Source organism: Spinacia oleracea, chromosome 4 (genome assembly GCF_020520425.1).
Source record: "Spinacia oleracea cultivar Varoflay chromosome 4, BTI_SOV_V1, whole genome shotgun sequence".
NCBI lineage: Eukaryota > Viridiplantae > Streptophyta > Magnoliopsida > Caryophyllales > Amaranthaceae > Spinacia > Spinacia oleracea.
The window spans coordinates 26,044,948-26,064,229 of NC_079490.1; the positions used below are offsets into that span (position 1 = coordinate 26,044,948).

The 19,282-nt window shown below is 37.0% G+C and overlaps 1 protein-coding gene and 1 long non-coding RNA gene across 3 annotated transcripts; one reads left to right on the forward strand and one right to left on the reverse strand.

Moving 5' to 3' along the window:
* The first annotated feature begins 414 nt into the window (after positions 1–414).
* Positions 415–2,632, forward strand: LOC110780516 (uncharacterized). Of its 2 annotated transcripts, XR_008918834.1 has the most exons (5): positions 417–841; positions 1,161–1,291; positions 1,396–1,502; positions 1,591–1,897; positions 2,001–2,632. It is a non-coding gene; the product is annotated as an uncharacterized lncRNA (long non-coding RNA). The 2 variants fall into 2 exon arrangements; XR_008918833.1 differs by having other exon boundaries at positions 415–841; positions 1,591–2,632.
* A 1,921-nt stretch (positions 2,633–4,553) lies between these two features.
* On the reverse strand, positions 4,554–6,007 carry LOC130471406 (uncharacterized mitochondrial protein AtMg00810-like). The gene is made up of 4 exons (XM_056841503.1): positions 5,928–6,007; positions 5,189–5,313; positions 4,993–5,143; positions 4,554–4,758 (listed from the first exon to the last, which is right to left on the reverse strand). Exons 1-4 carry the CDS (start codon positions 6,005–6,007, stop codon positions 4,554–4,556), a joined length of 561 nt encoding a protein of 186 aa, XP_056697481.1.
* Between the last annotated feature and the right edge of the window lie 13,275 nt (positions 6,008–19,282).

A 19,282-nucleotide genomic window follows, 5' to 3' on the forward strand; every position in this document is an offset into this window, starting at 1 on the left:
TCTTCAACCTTCATCTAACCTTTAGTTATTCAATTTATAATTCACAGTAGTATTTCTATACAACTTTTTGTTCCAATATGTTCAACAAATATCAACTTCGTAAGATAAAGTTCTTCGAGTCTTTAATGGCAGCAACGACTGACGACAAGTCGGCAAAAGCGGGTCGACAGTGGCAACATTAGTGTACAATCACAACCACAGAAAACATCCTCTTTGACTTCATGAGATCGATATATAAACAAAGAGGGCAATTTTCAAAGTGCTTAGGCATCAGTTCTCAATGGCCATGGCTGAAGAATTAATTTATTTAAAAAAACGAAAGGTATCAAATTGAATAATTGAATGTCATGTGAAGAAGGTTCCATTAACAAGTGTAGATGATCAGCTCCTACTCTGGTTTTGTGGCTAGAAAATACGAACCCGACAATTATTTTGTTACCGAGTACTTCCTTTGGGTATTTTGGTCATTTATAATTCTGCATTAAGAAATTAAACACCTTACTTAATTTATATTATATTTAAATACCTTAAAAATATATGAAATTTAGAATTCAACACTAGTTAATGGATTCCGTTAGAAAAAACGACGGTGGGGCCCACACTTGCATATTAATCCAACTTTAGAGTTTAATCTAATCCTTCCACGGTATTTTTTTTTTCATTGTTTTCTTCCCCCTGCTCCCTTCTTTATTTTCGTTGTTTTGCTTCCTCCTCCACTCTACCCAGTCTCAATATCTCAAAAAAAAAATTGCCTATAACTTCTTGACATTTATAGAAGGATTAAGTTTCTGCAACTTACTATTAATCACGAGGAGAAAGCGAATGATCAAGCTACAATCAGGTATAAATTAAGAGTATTTAGTTATCAATTGCTTATGAATATTGATAATTTAGTAATTGAAATTAAGGTGTTATTTAGTGAAAATTAAACGAATTTTTCTGTATAATTCTTCCGAATTTATGATTTATAATGCTTGAGTTGCTGAAATTCTATTGTATTTGGTGAAAAAATCCCTAATTTGATTTAGTGAAAATTAGGGTTCATAAGAAAATCGAATTGGGGATTTTGTGAATGTTAGTTGTTTGGTCAAATTAAGCTTACTGAGTGGTAATTACCTTGATTATTAACGTATACATACCGTTTTATTTGACAATTATAGGGAATATGCAATTTATAAGTGCTCACAAGTCCTTTTCAAGAATAAGCTAGTTGAAGGCATTGTTGGGAATTTCTTCGTGTTTGCTTTTGAAAATCGTGCCTAGAATGGTCTGCGCTTGGATACCATTGACGGTATAGTTTGGTTTGGTTAGTTAGGAATTACACCAAGATGACTGTCATATGAATCAAAGTTATGCACAACACACTGTTTTAAAAGGTTTACCTTTGAAATACAGGAATTTCCTCCAGTCAGCACGATTCATCCTGAAGCATACAGAAACCAAAGAAGCTCAATCTCCGAGGACCATATTAGAGAAAAACTAGATGGGTTACTATAGACGAGGTAGCTTTCTCGACGTCAAGTTTCCATCATATTGCACCAAATCATATCTTCATCATGTAACTTCTGTTTTAATTTCCCCCTGAAACAGGCAATCAAGAGTAATAGGCTATTCATACTAGACACCATGATACAATGATGCCATTTATAAGAAAAATTAACACGAACACTCCTTCAAAAGTTTATGACACCAGGACAATCCTCTTCTTAAAAGATGATGGTACATTGACGCCATTGGCAATTGAGTTAAGCCTACCACATCCAGAGGGGGATGAATTTGGTGTTATTAGCGTAGTATACAGACCAGCTGAAGAAGGTGTTGAAAGCTCCCTTTGGCAGTTGGCTAAAGCTTATGTGGTTGTTTCTAACTCGGGTTACCATCAGCTTATCAATCACTGGTACTAGATTATCCTGTTAGAGCTTTTTTTAGCTTACAGTCTAGCTGATAGTCATGTTTCAAGCTCTGGCTTGTGGTGGGAATTTTAATTTTCTTTTTGACAGGTTACACACACACACGCAGTCATGGAACCATTTTTTATAGCAACACATAGACAGATGAGTTTGCTTCACCCAGTTTACAAACATCTGCATCCTCACTATATATCATGATACCATGAACATAAATTCCATAGCACGTCAGACTGCTCTTACTCCTAAGGGGTTGTTTGAAGAAGTTGTCTTTCCCAGAACTTATGCTGTAGAGTGGACATCCATACTGTACAAAACCTGGGTAGGTTCGACTGGTTGTTACTAAATAAAAAGTACTACTATAATAGTTTGGTTGTTACTCAAAAAAAGTACTACTATAATAGTTTCTGAAAGCCTATTAGCTCAAATGGTAGAGCAATGTGCGATTGCACATAGATGTAGGTTCGACTCCTACATAGGTTGTAATTAGAGTATTGGATACGGTAAAAGAAAAAGCTATCGTGTCGCCACGACGTAACTAACAAAGTCAACATGAGTAAAAAAATGGTTAGTTGCTTTGGCTATTGTTACTTGGCAGGTCTTTTTGTGTTCAGCTACAAACTCCTACGACGGCTAATATTAATAGACCCTGGTTCGTGATCGCCTGTTAAGAATAAGCAGAGGCTCCTCCATATGACGACAATCTCCCATTGCCTAGACTCTAGCAGCTGCAACAGAAAGTACATTTTATCTACTAAACAAGATATTAATCTTAGAAGAACTGTGCACAAGCCTCAATCATCTCAAATGCAAGAAATTACAAACATCAAAAGCTGGAATCAGATGATTGTGTCTCTACTGGTGCATAATGCCTATACTTGTACTGGTGTAGAATGCCTGTGCAGAACTCCTATAAAGCCTGTGCAGAATGCAGATGCACAATTGATAAGATTAAACCAGAAAACTAAGATCAAAATCTATCTAACATGTAGGTCTTTGTATCTACTCATTAACCAAAACAACCGGTGGTTAGAGCCAGGGAAGCAGATGGCACTGATATGGACATATCATCTCCAAAATTAACACTTTAAAGACAAGCAATACTTCCAAACATCAAGATCAACATATATCTTTTACCGTATCAAATACTATAATTACAACCTATGTAGGATTCGAACCTACATCTATGTGCAATCGCACACTGCTCTACCATTTGAGCTAATAGGCATCTAAAGTCATAATATAATATAATTGGGCAAGTAATAGACAATATGATAATTTACACAGAAACTCAAAGAGTTGAGTGAAAGGGGAACTGGCCCATGTGATTGTAGTGCATCTACACATACCAGCAAACCCAACATACAGACACTACACTATAACATTCGACATGACATACCGTGAGTAGCATTTTTCTCTTTGAGACGAACTTATGAATGCATATTCCCTATAATTGTCAAATAAAACGGTATGTATTAGGTGATAATCAAGGTAAATACCACTCAATAAGGTTAATTTGATAAACCAACTAACATTCACAAAATCCCCAATTCGATTTTCATATGAACCCTAATTTTCCACCAATTCAAATTAGGATTATTTCACCAATTACAATAGAATTTTAGCAACTCAAGCATTATAAATCATAAAATAGAAATAATTATACAGAAAAATTCGTTTAATTTTCACCGAATAACACCTCAATTTCAATTACTAAACTATCAATATTCATAAACAATTAATAACTAAATACTCTTAATTTATACCTGATATTGTAGCTTGATTATTCTCTTTCTCCCTTTGATTGATCGCAAGTTGCAGAAACTTAATCCTTCTATCAATTTCAGAAAGTTTTAGGCAATTTTTTTTTGAGATATTGAGACTGGGTAGAGTGGAGGAAGCAGGGGGGCAAGGGTAAGAAAACAACAAAAATAAAGAAGGGAGCAGGGCGAAGAAAACAATGAAAATAAAAATAACCATGGAAGGATTAGATAAAACTCTAAAGTTGGATTAATATGCAAGTGTGGGCCCCACCTCTGTTTTTTCTAACGGGATTCGTTAACCGGTGTTGAATTCTAAATTTAGTATATTTTTAAGGTGTTTAAATATAATTTAAATTAAGTAAGGTGTTTAATTACAAAAGTTGGTTTTTTTAAGGTGTTAAATGACAAAAAAATCCAAGAAATTATGTTGTATTAAGTTGAAATTAGCAGATTACAATATATATAATAGCTAATAATCTAGAACCTTCTTAAGGTTGTTAGTACAAGCTCCTTGTATTAAGGGAGTTGGTTATAACTGCTGCCACATCAGCATGCTTACTCAGCAATGGTTGTTGAAATGATGCTGCTAATATAATGAACTAATCGTGCATAGACTTAGGACTTAAGCAAGTAATCTAACAGCCCCCCTCAAGATGGGAGGGGAGGAGAATCATTCACACCCATCTTGGACAACAAATGATGAAATTTACTTGAGGGTAGAGGCTTAGTGAACACATCAGCCAACTGTTCTTGGGTAGGTAAATAGGACAAGTGCAGTAATCCCTCAAGAACTTTGTCTCTAGTAAAATGGCAATCGATTTCTATGTGTTTAGTTCTTTCATGAAACACAGGATTTCTTGCAATGTGCAAAGCTGATTGATTGTCACAGTGCAAAGTGATAGGCGCGCTTGAGATTAATGATGCCCATATCAGCATGAAGATTAACCATCCAAGTGACTTCTGAAGCTGCTGCTACCATAGCTCTATACTCAGCTTCTGCAAAGGATTTAGAGAATGTACTCTGCTTCTTTGACTTCCAGGAAATAGGTGAACCACCCAACAGTAGAACATATCCTATGATTGATCTCCTAGAATAAGGACATGATGCCTAATCAGAATCTGAGAAGGCTTGTAAGCAGATGGTATCTGAAGCCTTCAATAAAATGCCTTGACCTTCTGTATGAGCCAAGTATCTCAAGGTGTGATGCAAGACTGTAACATATGGTTGTCTTGGAGCTTGTAAGAATTGACTTAGTGACTGAACTGCATAGGATAAGTCAGGTCTGGTGTGAGTCAAGAAATTCAGTTTGCCCACCAGAGACCTGTACTTTTCTGTATCAGTATAGAGTTCTCCATCATCTTTAGTCAGTTTGACATTGAGAGGTAAAGGAGTTATAGCTTTCTTTGAAAGATCAAGGTTACACTCATGTAGAAGCTCTCTAGTAAACTTCTTTTGACTGAGAATTATCCCATCTGCAGTGTATCCAACCTCAATTCCAAGAAAGTAATGTAACTAACCCAAGTCCTTGATGCTGAACTCCTTATTCAAATAGGCCTTTAAAGCATCAAGTTTTTGTATATTTGTGCCAGTTAAGATCACATCATCAACATACACTGCTGCTATGTTGATATCATCATCTTGTCTATGAATGAAAAGACTGTAATCATGTTTGGACTGAATAAAACCTTGATGTTCTAGTGCAGATCTGATATTCCACTAGGAACACACACAAGAGGGGGGGGGGGGGTGAATTGAAATTCAACTTTAGGAGAGTTTCTTGCGAAACTTAGAAATATTAAAGGAACTGAGAATTAGGAAAGCAAAAAGCAATAATTTAGAAAACTTCTTGACACTAATCAAGAAGAGAATTCCTTTATATTATGGTAATGCCTCGATTATAATAACTCTCCAACTCGAGTTTCACTCAAACTCAAGTTCCTCACAGTGACCTACTCATATCACTACTCACTTTTCCTCTCTTTCACTCAGACTTAAACACTAAGTCTTTACAGGATAACTCTATCCTCTCTAATATAAAAATACAATTCGTGTTTTGAGAACTCTTAATATTAATAAAGCTTTAGTATATATATGGAACTTAGGAACTCAGATTTTGCTAGGACACAAACTGTTTTAGAAAAGCTTTAACAAAACTATTTAGGAATGTAATACTCTTAGAATGTTTGTGTAATTTTTCCAATAAGATATCTGGCCTTTTATAGATTTTTATCCCTAGGGTTAGTTCCCTTCAAAAACGCAACTGCCAACTGCCAGTGACTTAGGTTTCCACGTTCCTTAACTTGAGGATCAAGGGAAGACCACTTCTTCCTCAACATTCTTAATCAATAAACGTGGTTTAGACCAAATCAACCACTAGGTTTTTACCAGAAATCAGTTCGCAGCTTTTACAAAATATTAGGAGAGATTTTAGGAATATCAAAACTGTTTTTATTTAGGAAACAAAATCTAAAGGAAAATCTGATTTTTATTAAAAGAAAAGAATCATTTATTTAACTAAATAATTTCCTTAAAACTTAGTAGCCAGATATTTGATAAACACACTAAGACACTCCTACGTTCCTTGAGTTCCTTATATATCATAAGCAGAATTAATACTTTACATAAACTTCTAAGTATAGTAAACTACCTAGACTTTTATATCTTCCTTTTGTGAGGCATTCAGCTCTGAAGCTTCACTTGTTCCTGCTCTGGAACACTGATGAGTTCCCCTTATGCTATCAGAGGAACTCGTGGCTATGAGTCTGTAGCTTTTCTTATGAGTATGAAGAACTCTCGATTTGCAAAATGTGTTGCTCCTCTTGTGACTTTGAAACTCAAGCTTATACTGCTTCCAGCTCAGGAAATCCAGTAGCTGTTCCAAGTGCATATCAGGAACTTCAACATCTGATTCAAGTTCCTATCTAATAGGAACTCAGGCACTTACCTGTCTAAAGTCACTAGCAACCACAATCAGAAAGTTTGCAATATGTGTGTCATCAACCAAAACCTAGGAACAACAATATTCCCCCTTTTTGGTGATGACAACACTTGCAAATTTTTTACAATGAGAGTAAACACAAACAGGAACTGATGCAGACTTCAATTGAATAAAAAATTAATGAAGAAAAACAAAAACTTACAGAGAGTACACAAGAAGGTGAATCAGGAACTGGATTGATTTTACCTTGGAAGTTTTGCACCTTGACTTCCCCCTGTTGACATCAACAAAAAGCATAGCACGAAATATAGCCATTCCAAATACAGTGCCCCACGATCAACTGGCAAGTTAAGATAGCCTCAAAGTATTAGACTAATAAATTAGAGAGCAAGCAGTAATGATCAAGACCAGAAAACACAAAGATACTAATCAAGCAAGTCAAGATAAGATGGAACAAATACCCAAGTTTTAAAAATTATACAGACCAAAAGAAAAAAAATTGTTCCATGGCAAAAGAAATTTAACATAGGAGAGGGTGATTAGGCTTGGGATGGTAAACCAGAACCAGCTGTTTCTTCGACCACTGTCTCCTCGAAGGATTCTAGATTGTTGATTTTGGTGAGAATGGTGGCACGAGTGGCATTGGCTTGATCTGAGTAGTGTTGGAGATTGGTTTGAAGGGTCTTGACACTGTCAACCAAGGCACCAATGTGAGCTTGAATTGTACTGATCCTGTGGTTTGTTCCTTCCTGCAGTTCCACCAGATGAGCAACTGTTGCCTTGAGCTCCAATATCTGATCATCTTTTGTGTTCCAGACACCCCCATGATCTTGAATATGTTCCTGTGTAGATGGAACACGACGAGATTTGGATTTCTTGGAAGATTTAGGTGTCCTGGTTCTTGGCACAGCAGCTTCAGGCAGTTCCTCCTGCTTGATGGGAACAACATCTTCTTCTATGGGCATCTCCTTAACCTCCCCTTCCTCATTAATTTCCATAAAGATAGGGCCTCTCTTCTTGTTTTCTTGCATAGCCACCCTCATGCTTTTCCTTTTTCCTTGGGATCCTACACTCTTCTTTTCCCCTTTAGGAACTCGAGACAAAGTCACCTCCAAGTGATCGAGTTCCTCCTCCTCTTCTTCTTTAACTTCGATGCCCTCTTGATCTTCTTCATCCTTTTTCTCTTCTTTGCCAGCCCTAATGACTTTGCCCTGAACCACCTTAAGGTTTAACAGATTGAGCATTTCAAGTTGTAGGATTTGGGTCGATTTTAGAGGGATGACATAGTAGGGACTAAGATCCACAGAGAAGCTTTTGAAGATTTCAGTGAGAAGGGAAGAGTATGGGATTTTGTATTTGGGAATACAGGTGGAGAGATGTTTGATCATGATTGCTGCAAAGTTTATGAGAATTTTTCTTTCAAGGCAATACATGAGGCATGCATCAAACAGACTGGCTATGTTTCTTTTCTGAGTTCGAGGAACTACACCTCTCCAGACAATATTGAATAATAATTTTTGAAGGGGAGAGAAGTAGTTGTATGTTGTGGAGGTGGAAACTTTGGAGTCTCCTCCGATGGAACCAACAATATCATTCTCATCTACATTATCAATTGTCACTGTAATTTGACCTTTCAACCACATATCAAAACCCCTATTGGGTGTACTAAACAGCTGTTCCAGATAAGAGGCATCAAATTCGATGCGAGTTCCATTCACTTTACTTGAACATACATTATCCACACAAGTAAAGTTTTTGCAAAATTCTTTCATAGCTTCAGGAATTAAAGGCGATTTGGCATAGTTACTCAAGAGGCTTACCCATTTTTGGTGTTCGAGGATCTCCATCAACTCATTGAACTTCGTAGCTTCACACCATGTTGAGTTGATTGCAAACCCTTCGACCAGATTGTTCTCCTTTGCAGAGAGTTTCTTGGATCTCTTTCCTTCCCCATGAGTTTGAGCACTCTTCTGCAGTTCCTCAGTTTCCTCAATTTGTTCACCAGAAGTTTCTACTCGACGCTTTTTGGATTTTCTTGTGGAGGATCTAGGGTTTGAAATTGGGGATTTCATTTCAATGTCACTGTCGATTGGTTCCCCCTGAGTAATTGCGAGTATGGGGTTGTGAGATCGAAGGGGAATTGGTGATTGCATGGGTGAGGTGTCCATGGGAACTGGAGAAGATGGATTTCTTTTTCGTTTGAGAGAGGTGAGATCGGTGTTGTTGCTGGTGAGAACCATGGTGAGGATTTTTTATAGGTGGGAGAAGAGGTGGTGTCAGTGGAGAAAGCGTGTGAGAGTGGAAGAGAGGGGTTGTGTGGGATGAATGCGGGAAGTGAAGAGTTTCTCCTATTTATTGCCAATGGAACCGTTCCAAATATTCTTTGAATGTGGGTATTTGATTTTGAATTTTAAAAGTTTGTTAAAAAAAATTTAAAAGAAAAATATTAAGTAGAAAATAAAATAAAACTTGTTTGACTTGATTTTGACTTGCCTAATTTTGCATCTTAGAATTAACTAGTTTGAAAGGAACTGCTTACCTAGCTTATTTGTAGTGTGAGTCTGTTTGCCACGATGGTAAGCTTCAACTATGTTTGCACACAAGATTTTGTGTTTGTAATAGTCTATATGTACCATAATTTTTGTCTTTATCTTGGAGGAACTTCAATTTGCAATTACCTTAGCTTGATCATTCCGAGTTCCATCCTCATTTTCTCATGTTTCTCCCTGTTTAAAGGCTTAGTCAAAATGTCAGCAATTTGGTGATCAGTTTGGCAAAAATCTAACTTAATTAATCCTTTCTCAACATTATCTTTAAGAAAATGGTGTCTAATGTGGATGTGTTTGACCCGGGAATGATGAACCAGATCTTTTGAAATACAAATAGCACTTGTGTTATCACAATAGATAGGAACACAATCATAGATAATACCAAAGTCTCTTAACTGTTGTTTTATCCATAGTATTTGTGAACAACAAGCTGCATCAGCTACGTACTCAGCTTCAGCTGTGGATAGAGCAACCGTGTTCTGTTTCTTGGAACCCCAAGAAATCATGCATGGACCTAGGAACTGTACCATACCTGATGTGCTTTTTCTATTCACTAAGTCACCTTCATAATCAGCATCAGCATATCTTTTTAATTCAAATGATCCACTTCTTGGATAGAATAGGCATAAGTCATCAGTTCCTTTGAGATATCTTAGTATCCTTTTTACAGCAGTTAAGTGGGACTCCTTTGGATTTGATTGAAACCTTGCACATAATACTACACTAAAAGAAATGTCAGGTCTACTAGCTGTTAAGTATAATAGTGATCCAATCATACCTCTATACTTTGTTTGATTTACACTTTTTCCATTTGGATCAGTGTCTAATCTGGTAGTTGTTCCCATGGGAGTATGATTCACTTTGGCTGATTCTAGCTCGTATTTCTTTAGGAGTTCCTTCACATACTTTTGTTGGTGTATCATGATTCCTTCCTCAGTTTGTTTGATTTTTAAACCAAGGAAAAAGTTGAGTTCCCCCATCATGCTCATTTCGAATTCACTGCTCATTAAGTTTGCAAAATCCTTGCACAAGTTCTCATTAGTTGCTCCAAATAATATATCATCAACATAGATTTGAACTACTAACAGGTTAGTTCCTCTAGATTTTAGAAATAAGGTTTTATCTATTCTACCTCTTTTGAAATCATTTTGTAGAAGGAACTTTGATAATCTCTCATACCAAGACCTAGGGGCTTGTTTTAATCCATAGAGAGCCTTATCTAGTTTGTAAATATGATGTGGAAATTCGGGATTTTCAAAGCCAGGAGGTTGTTCCATATAGACATCCTCTTCTAAGAAACCATTTAAGAAAGCACATTTAACATCCATTTGATAAAGTTTAAAAGCCATAAAGGCAGCAAAGGCGATTAAAATTCTAATGGCTTCTAATCTAGCAACAGGTGCAAAAGTTTCTTCGAAGTCAATACCTTCCTGTTGGTTATAGCCTTTGACCACTAACCTTGCCTTGTTCCTTATGATTGTTGCATGTTCATCTTTCTTGTTCCGGAACACCCATTTCAGTCCTATCACTTTCTGGTGCTTTGGTTTGGGTTCTAAGTGCCACACTTTGTTTCTTTTGAATTCATTCAATTCTTTTTTCATGGCTATGATCCAGTCAGCATCTTCTAGAGCCTCAATGTGATTTCTTAGCTCAAATATGGAGAGGAACGCGTGGAATACACAGAAGTTCCTTAGCTGTGACCTTGTCTAGGTTCCTTTTCTAATGTCACTCATAATGAGTTCCATTGGATGAGATTTTTGATGTTTCCAAGGTCTAGGTTGAAACTGAGCTGCTGGTGTTGAGGTAGCTTCTTCATTTCCTTCTGTGATTTGAGTTCCTTGTTGATCAGTGTGGAGTTCCTCAGGTTCTGCAGTTGTTTCTGGATCTTCTTGGATTTCTTCGTATTCCTCTTGTATAGGAGCTTCTTGATTTTGTTGAACAGTTCCTCTGACTGGTTGTTTGCTTGGTTGGAACTCCTCATCATTGTCTGCAGCACGAGACGAACCAATTTCGAAATGTTCTAGTTCCTGTACTGTATCAGTTTTGTTAGATTCATCAAATAATATATGTACACTTTCCTCAACGCACATTGACCTTTTGTTATAGACTCTGTAAGCTTTGCTATTTAAAGCATATCTTAGGAACACTGCCTCATCGCTTCTTTCATCAAACTTCCCCAAGTTCCTTTTGCCATTGTTGTGAACAAAACATTTACTACCAAAAGCTCTAAAGTAAGAGATGTTGGGTTTTATACCTTTTAACAGTTCATAGGGAGTTTTGTTTAGGATTGCTCGAATCATAACTCTATTAACAATATAACAAGCTGTATTAACTACTTCAGCCCAGAAGTTCCTGGGCAATGAACTGGTTATTAACATGGTTCTTGCCATGTCCTCTAAGGTTCTATTTTTCCTCTCAACTACTCCATTTTGTTGTGGAGTTCTAGGAGCTGAGATATTATGATCCATACCTCGTTCCTTGTAGTATTCATCGAATTTGTAGTTTTTAAACTCTGTTCCATTATCAGATCTTATGTGAATCAATTGATGACCTGTTGTTTTCTAAATTTTCTTTGAAAATGTAACAAATTCATCAAATGTTTCATCTTTGCTTGTTAGAAAAATGACCCAAGTAAAGTAAGAATAATCATCAACAATAACTAAAATATATCTTTTCCCACTTCTACTTTGGATTCGCATTGGTCCACACAAGTCCATATGGATGAGTTCCAAAGGCTTTGTTGTGCTTACCAATTTCTTAGGCTTAAAGGAACTTCGGACATGCTTGCCTTCTGCACATGCATCACAGACTTTATCATTTAGAAACTTGATTGAGGGGAGTCCTCGAACCAGTTCCTTTGATCTTAGTTTGTCGAGCAATGAGAAACTAGCATGTCCAAACCTCCTGTGCCATAGTAGGGGATCTTCTTCAATGGAACTGAGGCAGGTTAAGTTTTTCCTTGGAACCGTATTGAGATCCACAGAATATGTGTTCCCTTTACGAGTTCCTTCCAAAATAACCTTCCCAGTGTTATTGTTAATAATTTGACAATTTTCAGAAGTGAAACTTACAGAGTTCCCTTTGTCACAAAATTGGGAAATACTTAGTAGATTGTGCATTAAGCCCTCGACTAAAAATACATTTTCAATGGTATAGGAACTTGACCTTCCGACTTTTTCAATTCCAACAATTTCTCCTTTCATGTTGTCTCCAAAGGTCACAGTTCCTCCATTGTAGGCTTCTAGTGAGATAAATTTAGATTTGTCTCCTGTCATGTGTTTGGAACACCCGCTGTCGAGGTACCACGAGCTGTTCCCTCTCACTAGAACCTGTAAAGAAATCAATGGTTAGTTACAGGAACTTGGGTTTCCTCGAGTTCCTTTTCAACCACAATATCTGTCTTCTTAACCCTTTTTGCTTAACATAATTCATGTTCTTTTGATCCTGTTCCTTCATCTTGGAACATTCAGTATTTACATGATTTCCACTTCCACATGAGAAACAGACTTTTACACTAGGGAGTTCCACATATCGTTTCTTATGACTAGTTTTGTGGCTAAAACCTAAACCTTCTGTTCTCTTGGATTGAGCATTCTCAATCCATTTGGGAGGAACCTTAGGTGGTTGTTTCTGGGCCCTGGCCATGGCTAGTTCCCTTTCTAGTTTCTCTTTCTGTTCCTTTGTGGTGATCAGGTCTTTGTTTAATCTTTCTAGGTCGACATTGAAAATTCCCATGTTAATATCTAAGGATTTTGTGGGGTCTAGACTTAAGTTAAACATCTTGTATTGACTGAGTTCTACTTGAAGAATGATGTTTTCATTCCTAACTTTTTCGAATGATTCATTTATGGTGGTATTCCTATCTAGGAATTCAAAGAACCTACTTTGAACATCAGATCTAACATTGTTTAGATAACTCATATGGTGTTTACTGAGTTCCAAGGCTCTATCACTTTGGGCTTTTAATATACTTAGCTTTTTATAATCATCTAGAGTTTCTAACAACAGTTCAATTAGCTTCGACTTTGAAAGACACTGAAGAGTGGAGGAACTTACTTCTTCTGATGGAACTTGTTCAGTTCCATCTGTCCTTGCCATTAGGCAAAGATTTGCAGTTTCTTCATTTGGCTATTCCTCATCATCTTCTGAATCTGTTGCTTAGCCCCATACAGCTATCATAGCCTTTTTGAAGTTTGGCTTGTTGAAGGTAGACTTGTTGTAGCGTTCCTTGACCTGTTCCTTTCCTTTTCCTTTGGCTTTGTCATTTTCCCACAGAGGGCATTCACGGATTTGATGATCAGTTTCTCCACATTTGAAACAACCTTGCTCAGTTTTGGAACTGATAGTTTTCCTTGCAAAGTTCCTTCCTTTCTGGTTGCCTGGTTTGAAGTTCCTGTAGAGATTTCTCATTCTCCTAACCAGCATGGCAGCTTCTTCCTCATCCGGCTCAGATTCATCGAGTTCCTCAGCTTTTAGAGCAAGTCCTCGGTTTCTGGAGCTCTCAGGAACAGAAGCTCCAAGATGTAATTCATGTGTCATCAAGGAACCAGCAAGTTGTTCAATGTTAAACTTTGTGAAGTCCTTGGTCTCAAATAGTGCAGTGACCTTTGTTCTCCAACAATCATCTTGTGGCATGCTTCTTAGTATTTTTCTTACCTGTTCATCTGTGGGAATGATTCTACCAAGAGAAACTAATTCATTAGTTATGTTAGTAAATCTAGTGAACATCTCTTGAATAGTTTCTTTTGGAAGCATTTCAAATCTTTCATATTTAGACATCAAAAGATCAATTTTGGAACGCTTAACTTCATTAGTTCCTTCGTGGGTTACTTTTCGTAGTTCCCAAATCCATTTTGCGTTCTTGCACCCCATTACCCTATTGTGTTCATGGGGTCCAAGTCCACAATGTAAGATTTTAACATCCATAGCATTTATCTCATATTTTTCAAAATCTTCTTTGGCAAATTCAGATATTAGTTTAGGAACTACCTCATTTTCTGCATTGGTTTTTGTTACCTCAAAATCTCCAACTTCTATCACACGCCATACTTGGTAGTTTTCAGCTTTGATGAATATCTCCATCCTGTTCTTCCAGTATGAGTAAAACTTGCCATTGAACATAGGTGGCCTTTGCGTGGAGTAGCCTTCTTCCAGTTTCTCTTGTGAGTTCATACTATCAGGAACTTGACTCAAACAGGGTTTCCTGCGATTTTAGTGAGTACTGGCTCTGATACCAATTGATATTCCAGTAGGAACACACACAAGGGGGGGGGGGGGTGAATTGAAATTCAACTTTAGGAGAGTTTCTTGCGGAACTTAGAAATATTAAAGGAACTAAGAATTAGGAAAGCAAAAAGCAATAATTTAGAAAACTTCTTGACACTAATCAAGAAGAGAATTCCTTTATATTATGGTAATGCCTCGATTACAATAACTCTCCAACTCGAGTTTCACTCAAACTCAAGTTCCTCACAGTGACCTACTCAGATCACTACTCACTTTTCCTCTCTTTCACTCAGACTTAAACACAAAGTCTTTACAGGATAACTCTATCCTCTCTAATATAAAAATACAATTCGTGTTTTGAGAACTCTTAATATTAATAAAGCTTTAGTATATATATGTGTAGACACCTAATTTGTGTATCTCCTTTGGGATGATGACGATACCATTATCCTTACTAGGTGATTGGAATAACTCCAGGCGGAAATCCCAATTGCTAAGAATATTTCCAAATTCAAAATCCAAAATCCAATTCCCGAGGCCGTTCCCCTCCCGGAACTTGGTACAAAATACAACTTTCAAAATCCAATTTCAAAATCCAAGTACAATCTCATCTAGTAGACCATCCCATTGGTTTTACTAGGCCTTTTCCACTCAAAATCATATAAGGCAAGTCAAATTCGGGCGTCGACCCACAAAACCGAGCATGCCGGGCCCCGCCCCGTACAACCGGAATTCAAAACCCGAGAAAGGCTTGTTTTTAGACGCAAAATAATGCCTTAACCTCCAAGAAAACACAAAAAGCCAAGCCTAGTACTATTCGTACAAAGGTACAACACTTCAAGACAAATCAAGGACGACATCTTTCCGTCCTTTTTGGCGGCATTCACGCCACGTCACCAGCGCCCAGCGTTGGCTCGGTGTGCTGCGCTGGCGTGTGCTGGCGTCTTGCACCCATCCCTCCTATAAATACCCCTCATTTTAAGCATCAAAAAGGGGGAGGAGAAAAACAGAATACAACGTCGTAATACCGACATTACACCTCAAAATACAAATAAAAAACCCTTCAAAACACATACAAAATCTCTAATTCAAAAGCAATTGGGAGCTCTTGCCTAAACCTAAATAGGTAAATCCGAATCCCACTCTAATCAATTATGTTGTTTTGATTTCAAAATGATTAGCAAGTTGGTATTTTTATTATTAAAAATGCCACTTGCAACAATCATACATGTTTTTTAAAAATCAAACTTTTCAAAATACAAAAATGCAAACTTTCAAGATTCAAGGATGTTGAAAGTTGTTTACAATCACTTCTTTGAACTAGAATCACTTTCAAGCATGGAGTAATAAAATATGACACCTTTTAATCCTTAAAGGTTTAGTCTTTTGAGATTCAAAACTCCATTTTTCAATATACAAGTTCAAGTTTTCAAATTTCAAGATCCCACCATGTTTAGGGTTGTTCATGGCTACTTCTCTATGAAGGAAATAGTGCCCTTGGTCCAAGTATGCATATAATATTAAGTCTAATAAATGCGGTTCAATATTAATTAACAAGTTAATAATTCAGTGAATTGGTTGGTCCAAGCATGTCATAGGATTTGTGGATCCAAATAATGCTTGAAATGAATGCTAGCTTATGAGATCTAAGTACAGATTTAAGCAAGCAATTGGGAATTGGAATTGTATTTTAGTGAAGCTAATAAGTATTTTAGTTTCATAAAATGTACATGATTCTTATAGATATATAAGAAGTTTAGTGGGAGTACATAAAAACTTAATTGGTCCTATGTGTATCACACACATATCTCTCTATTGTGAAATAACATTCAAATGCTAATGACTTAGGTTTGAAATTATTCATCAATGATGGACCAAGGAGAAACTTAGTACATTCTGGGTATTAAGATCTATTTACAAAGATCTTATGATATTGTTTTGGATTAAGTAATGGCATTTACTAAATCAAACACGAAAGACTCCATTGGAGATATTCGACCCGTGTGAATAAATCTAAGTAAAGAATGTTTGAACTATGTATAAGCATTTACTAAGCTAAACATCAAAGGATCTGAATAGATTCTTAACCTATATTATATGTCAAAGAATTTAGCTGGATTTAGTATCTACTGAAACTAGATGAGCTAAAGTTACATGAATATAATTCAATTGGGAATTATTCTGCAAAAGAATTTATCATGTATGATATAATATGAGGATCGCCAAAAACGTATCGTATGACTTTAGGCATGACGAACATATACCAATCTCTATTGATCTAAGTGAAAATCAACTAGATTGAAATCAAGAAAAACTTATGGTACTTGAAAAGGTACATAGGATTAGTTCTTGATTCAAGGAAATAAAGATATGCTAAATATTTATGCTACATGCATAAACACTGGTAAAGGATCAAGCAAGATCCCTTTGGAGTTAACCATTGGCAAGGACGAGCTATAGAGCATCGTGTTTTGAAATGGCAACATGGATTGGAGACCATGAGTTGTTGCGTGGGAAATTAAATATTAATTTCTATGTTCTAAGATACAGCTGGAAAGTCTTCCACATATCTGTGAACTGCTTGGATAAGTAAATCCAACCAAAGCATCACTAGAAACCTAAACAGTTGAAGTAGAAGTACTTATTGCCTAAGAAGCAATAAAACAGAGTTGTTTGTATTAATGAGTTCTTCATTGAACTTAGGTAGATCACATGTCCGCTGACTTGATGATTCTTCATTGAAAAATGCGTAGAACCACTCTTGTAGCTGGACAGACTAGATCACAAAATAAACATACTCAGAAGATCTTATCATCATATCTCGAAGAACATTCGAGAAAAGGATATCTAGATTGGCAAAGCATGATAACTAAGCCTATGCAACAAGTGAGAAGCAACACTCACATTGTAGCACTGGAAATCAAGCATAGCTTTGAATTCCATGAATTGTTTTAAAGATCCTTTTAGAAAGGTAACAGTAAATTTCCTCGATTGGTAGTGAATCCAAGAACGATTCACGGAAATGAGAGAAAATGAGCAATTTAAAATGTACGTTTCTTTTAGCGACTTTTATGGTTGTTTTCGAGTATCAAAGTCGAATGGCAAATCGATTGGTGCTTGTGAATTCAAAATACAATGTAGTTTTGGGATCATAAAGCATTGAGTTTAAAACGCTCAGCTTTACCAATGGTTAACAACCTAAAATCTTTTTTCCATTTAATTCTCGAATGAGTCTAGTCCCTAGACATTCGAATAGATCGATGCTTATAGAACTTTAGAAGCTTCTGGTAAGATCATCTAGTTGTGAGGGGGTCGAAAAAGCACGAGGCTAATGCGTGACCTTGTCCCTCGTGGGTGTGACGTTTCTTTTTGTCAAATCAAGTGTAATTGGATTTCCTGTGAGTTTACACCCAATTGACTAATATAGGAGTCACCATTCAGTTTTTAACGACAATGAGAAAAACTGACAAAACCCGATTATCGTGACATAAAGGGAGTGCAATTATGTTTGACCACGACGGCCGTAGGTTCCCTTGTGATCCCTGGTGTGGGGATCTCTCAACATACACCCGCAAGGTAGAGATTGATGGTTCGGGGGACTGTAACTACCGAGAGGAGTACTCGCTCTTCGATAACTCCAGAGGCAGGATATCCTTACTAGCTCAGCATAAATAATTGAAGGGACATGCGTTAACTATTAAACTAATCTGAGTTGATTTTAACAATATGCAACATATAATACTAGATCGAGCGCGATTATCTGATTTAGATTGTTTTAAGGGACCTAGCATGATAATCCAATTTCCCAACATATTATCTTTATTAGGCGTGATAGAACAATCAGATTTAATTAGCTTAATAGTTCATAAAAAGGGCGAGGAAAGCAATTAAACCATGGAAAAGGGGCACATTACGACGCACCCTTGAGAGGTGCGTCACGGTTCTCAGAAAACTAACCACTTTGACTTTCCTATTTCTCCTTTTATTTAACGAAACTTAAATTACGGGACAGGATACGTTCTGTTCGATTTTTGGATCGATTGCGACAGAACGCGTGATCAATTTCGCAGCGTGAGGCTTAGGCTTAGGGGTTTAGAGTCAATACTCATCATATGAATTGCATGTTGTGTGTCACGTCGAACTTGGGGTTATATTTATAGAAAAGAGTTCGTGGAAAGATAGAATTGTAGAACTCTAATCCATGAGGAATTAGGAAAGAACACGTCCCAGGTATTTTCAGCGCCCAGGGCTGGGCGTCAAAGATTTCGGCGCCCAGCTCTGGGCGTTGAAAATAGGATCCAGGCAATTTCAGCGCCCAGGACTGGGCGTTGAAATTGATGTTTGGGCCGTTTCTTTGTCAGATTCGGACTCTTAGAATCTGGAGTGTATGAGACTTAATCGAGTCTTTTAGTGCGTATTAATTTTATGATGGAATGCATCTGGGCCCGTTACGAACTCTAGGCTCGTTAGGATTTAATTTAATACGTAACTCTTATTTTCGAATCTTATTAGGAACATGATTTTCTCGCAATTTCTATCTCATTTAGGATTTATGTTGGAGTGCAACATCTAATTCTGACAGGTTTCTATCTTTTATGACTTGCCACTTTTAACAATTGCCCATTACGGCAGTTACTTTTTTAGCAGGTTTCCATAAATAGCAGGTTTCTATAAATAGCAGGTTTCGGGTGAAATGAAAAGGGGAATTGAGATTCGTTATTTTATAGGAGATGCGTTGCCAAGTGGAGATTTACGTTCTCATCATCGAACCTTCCCTTTCGGGAATGGGGACAAAAGTAGGTGTCTATAGTCAGCCCCCACTTTGACTGAGTCTTGGAGTAAGACGATGGTCAAAGTATTAGACGGAGTGCGTCACACAAGCCATAGTGTATGTGACT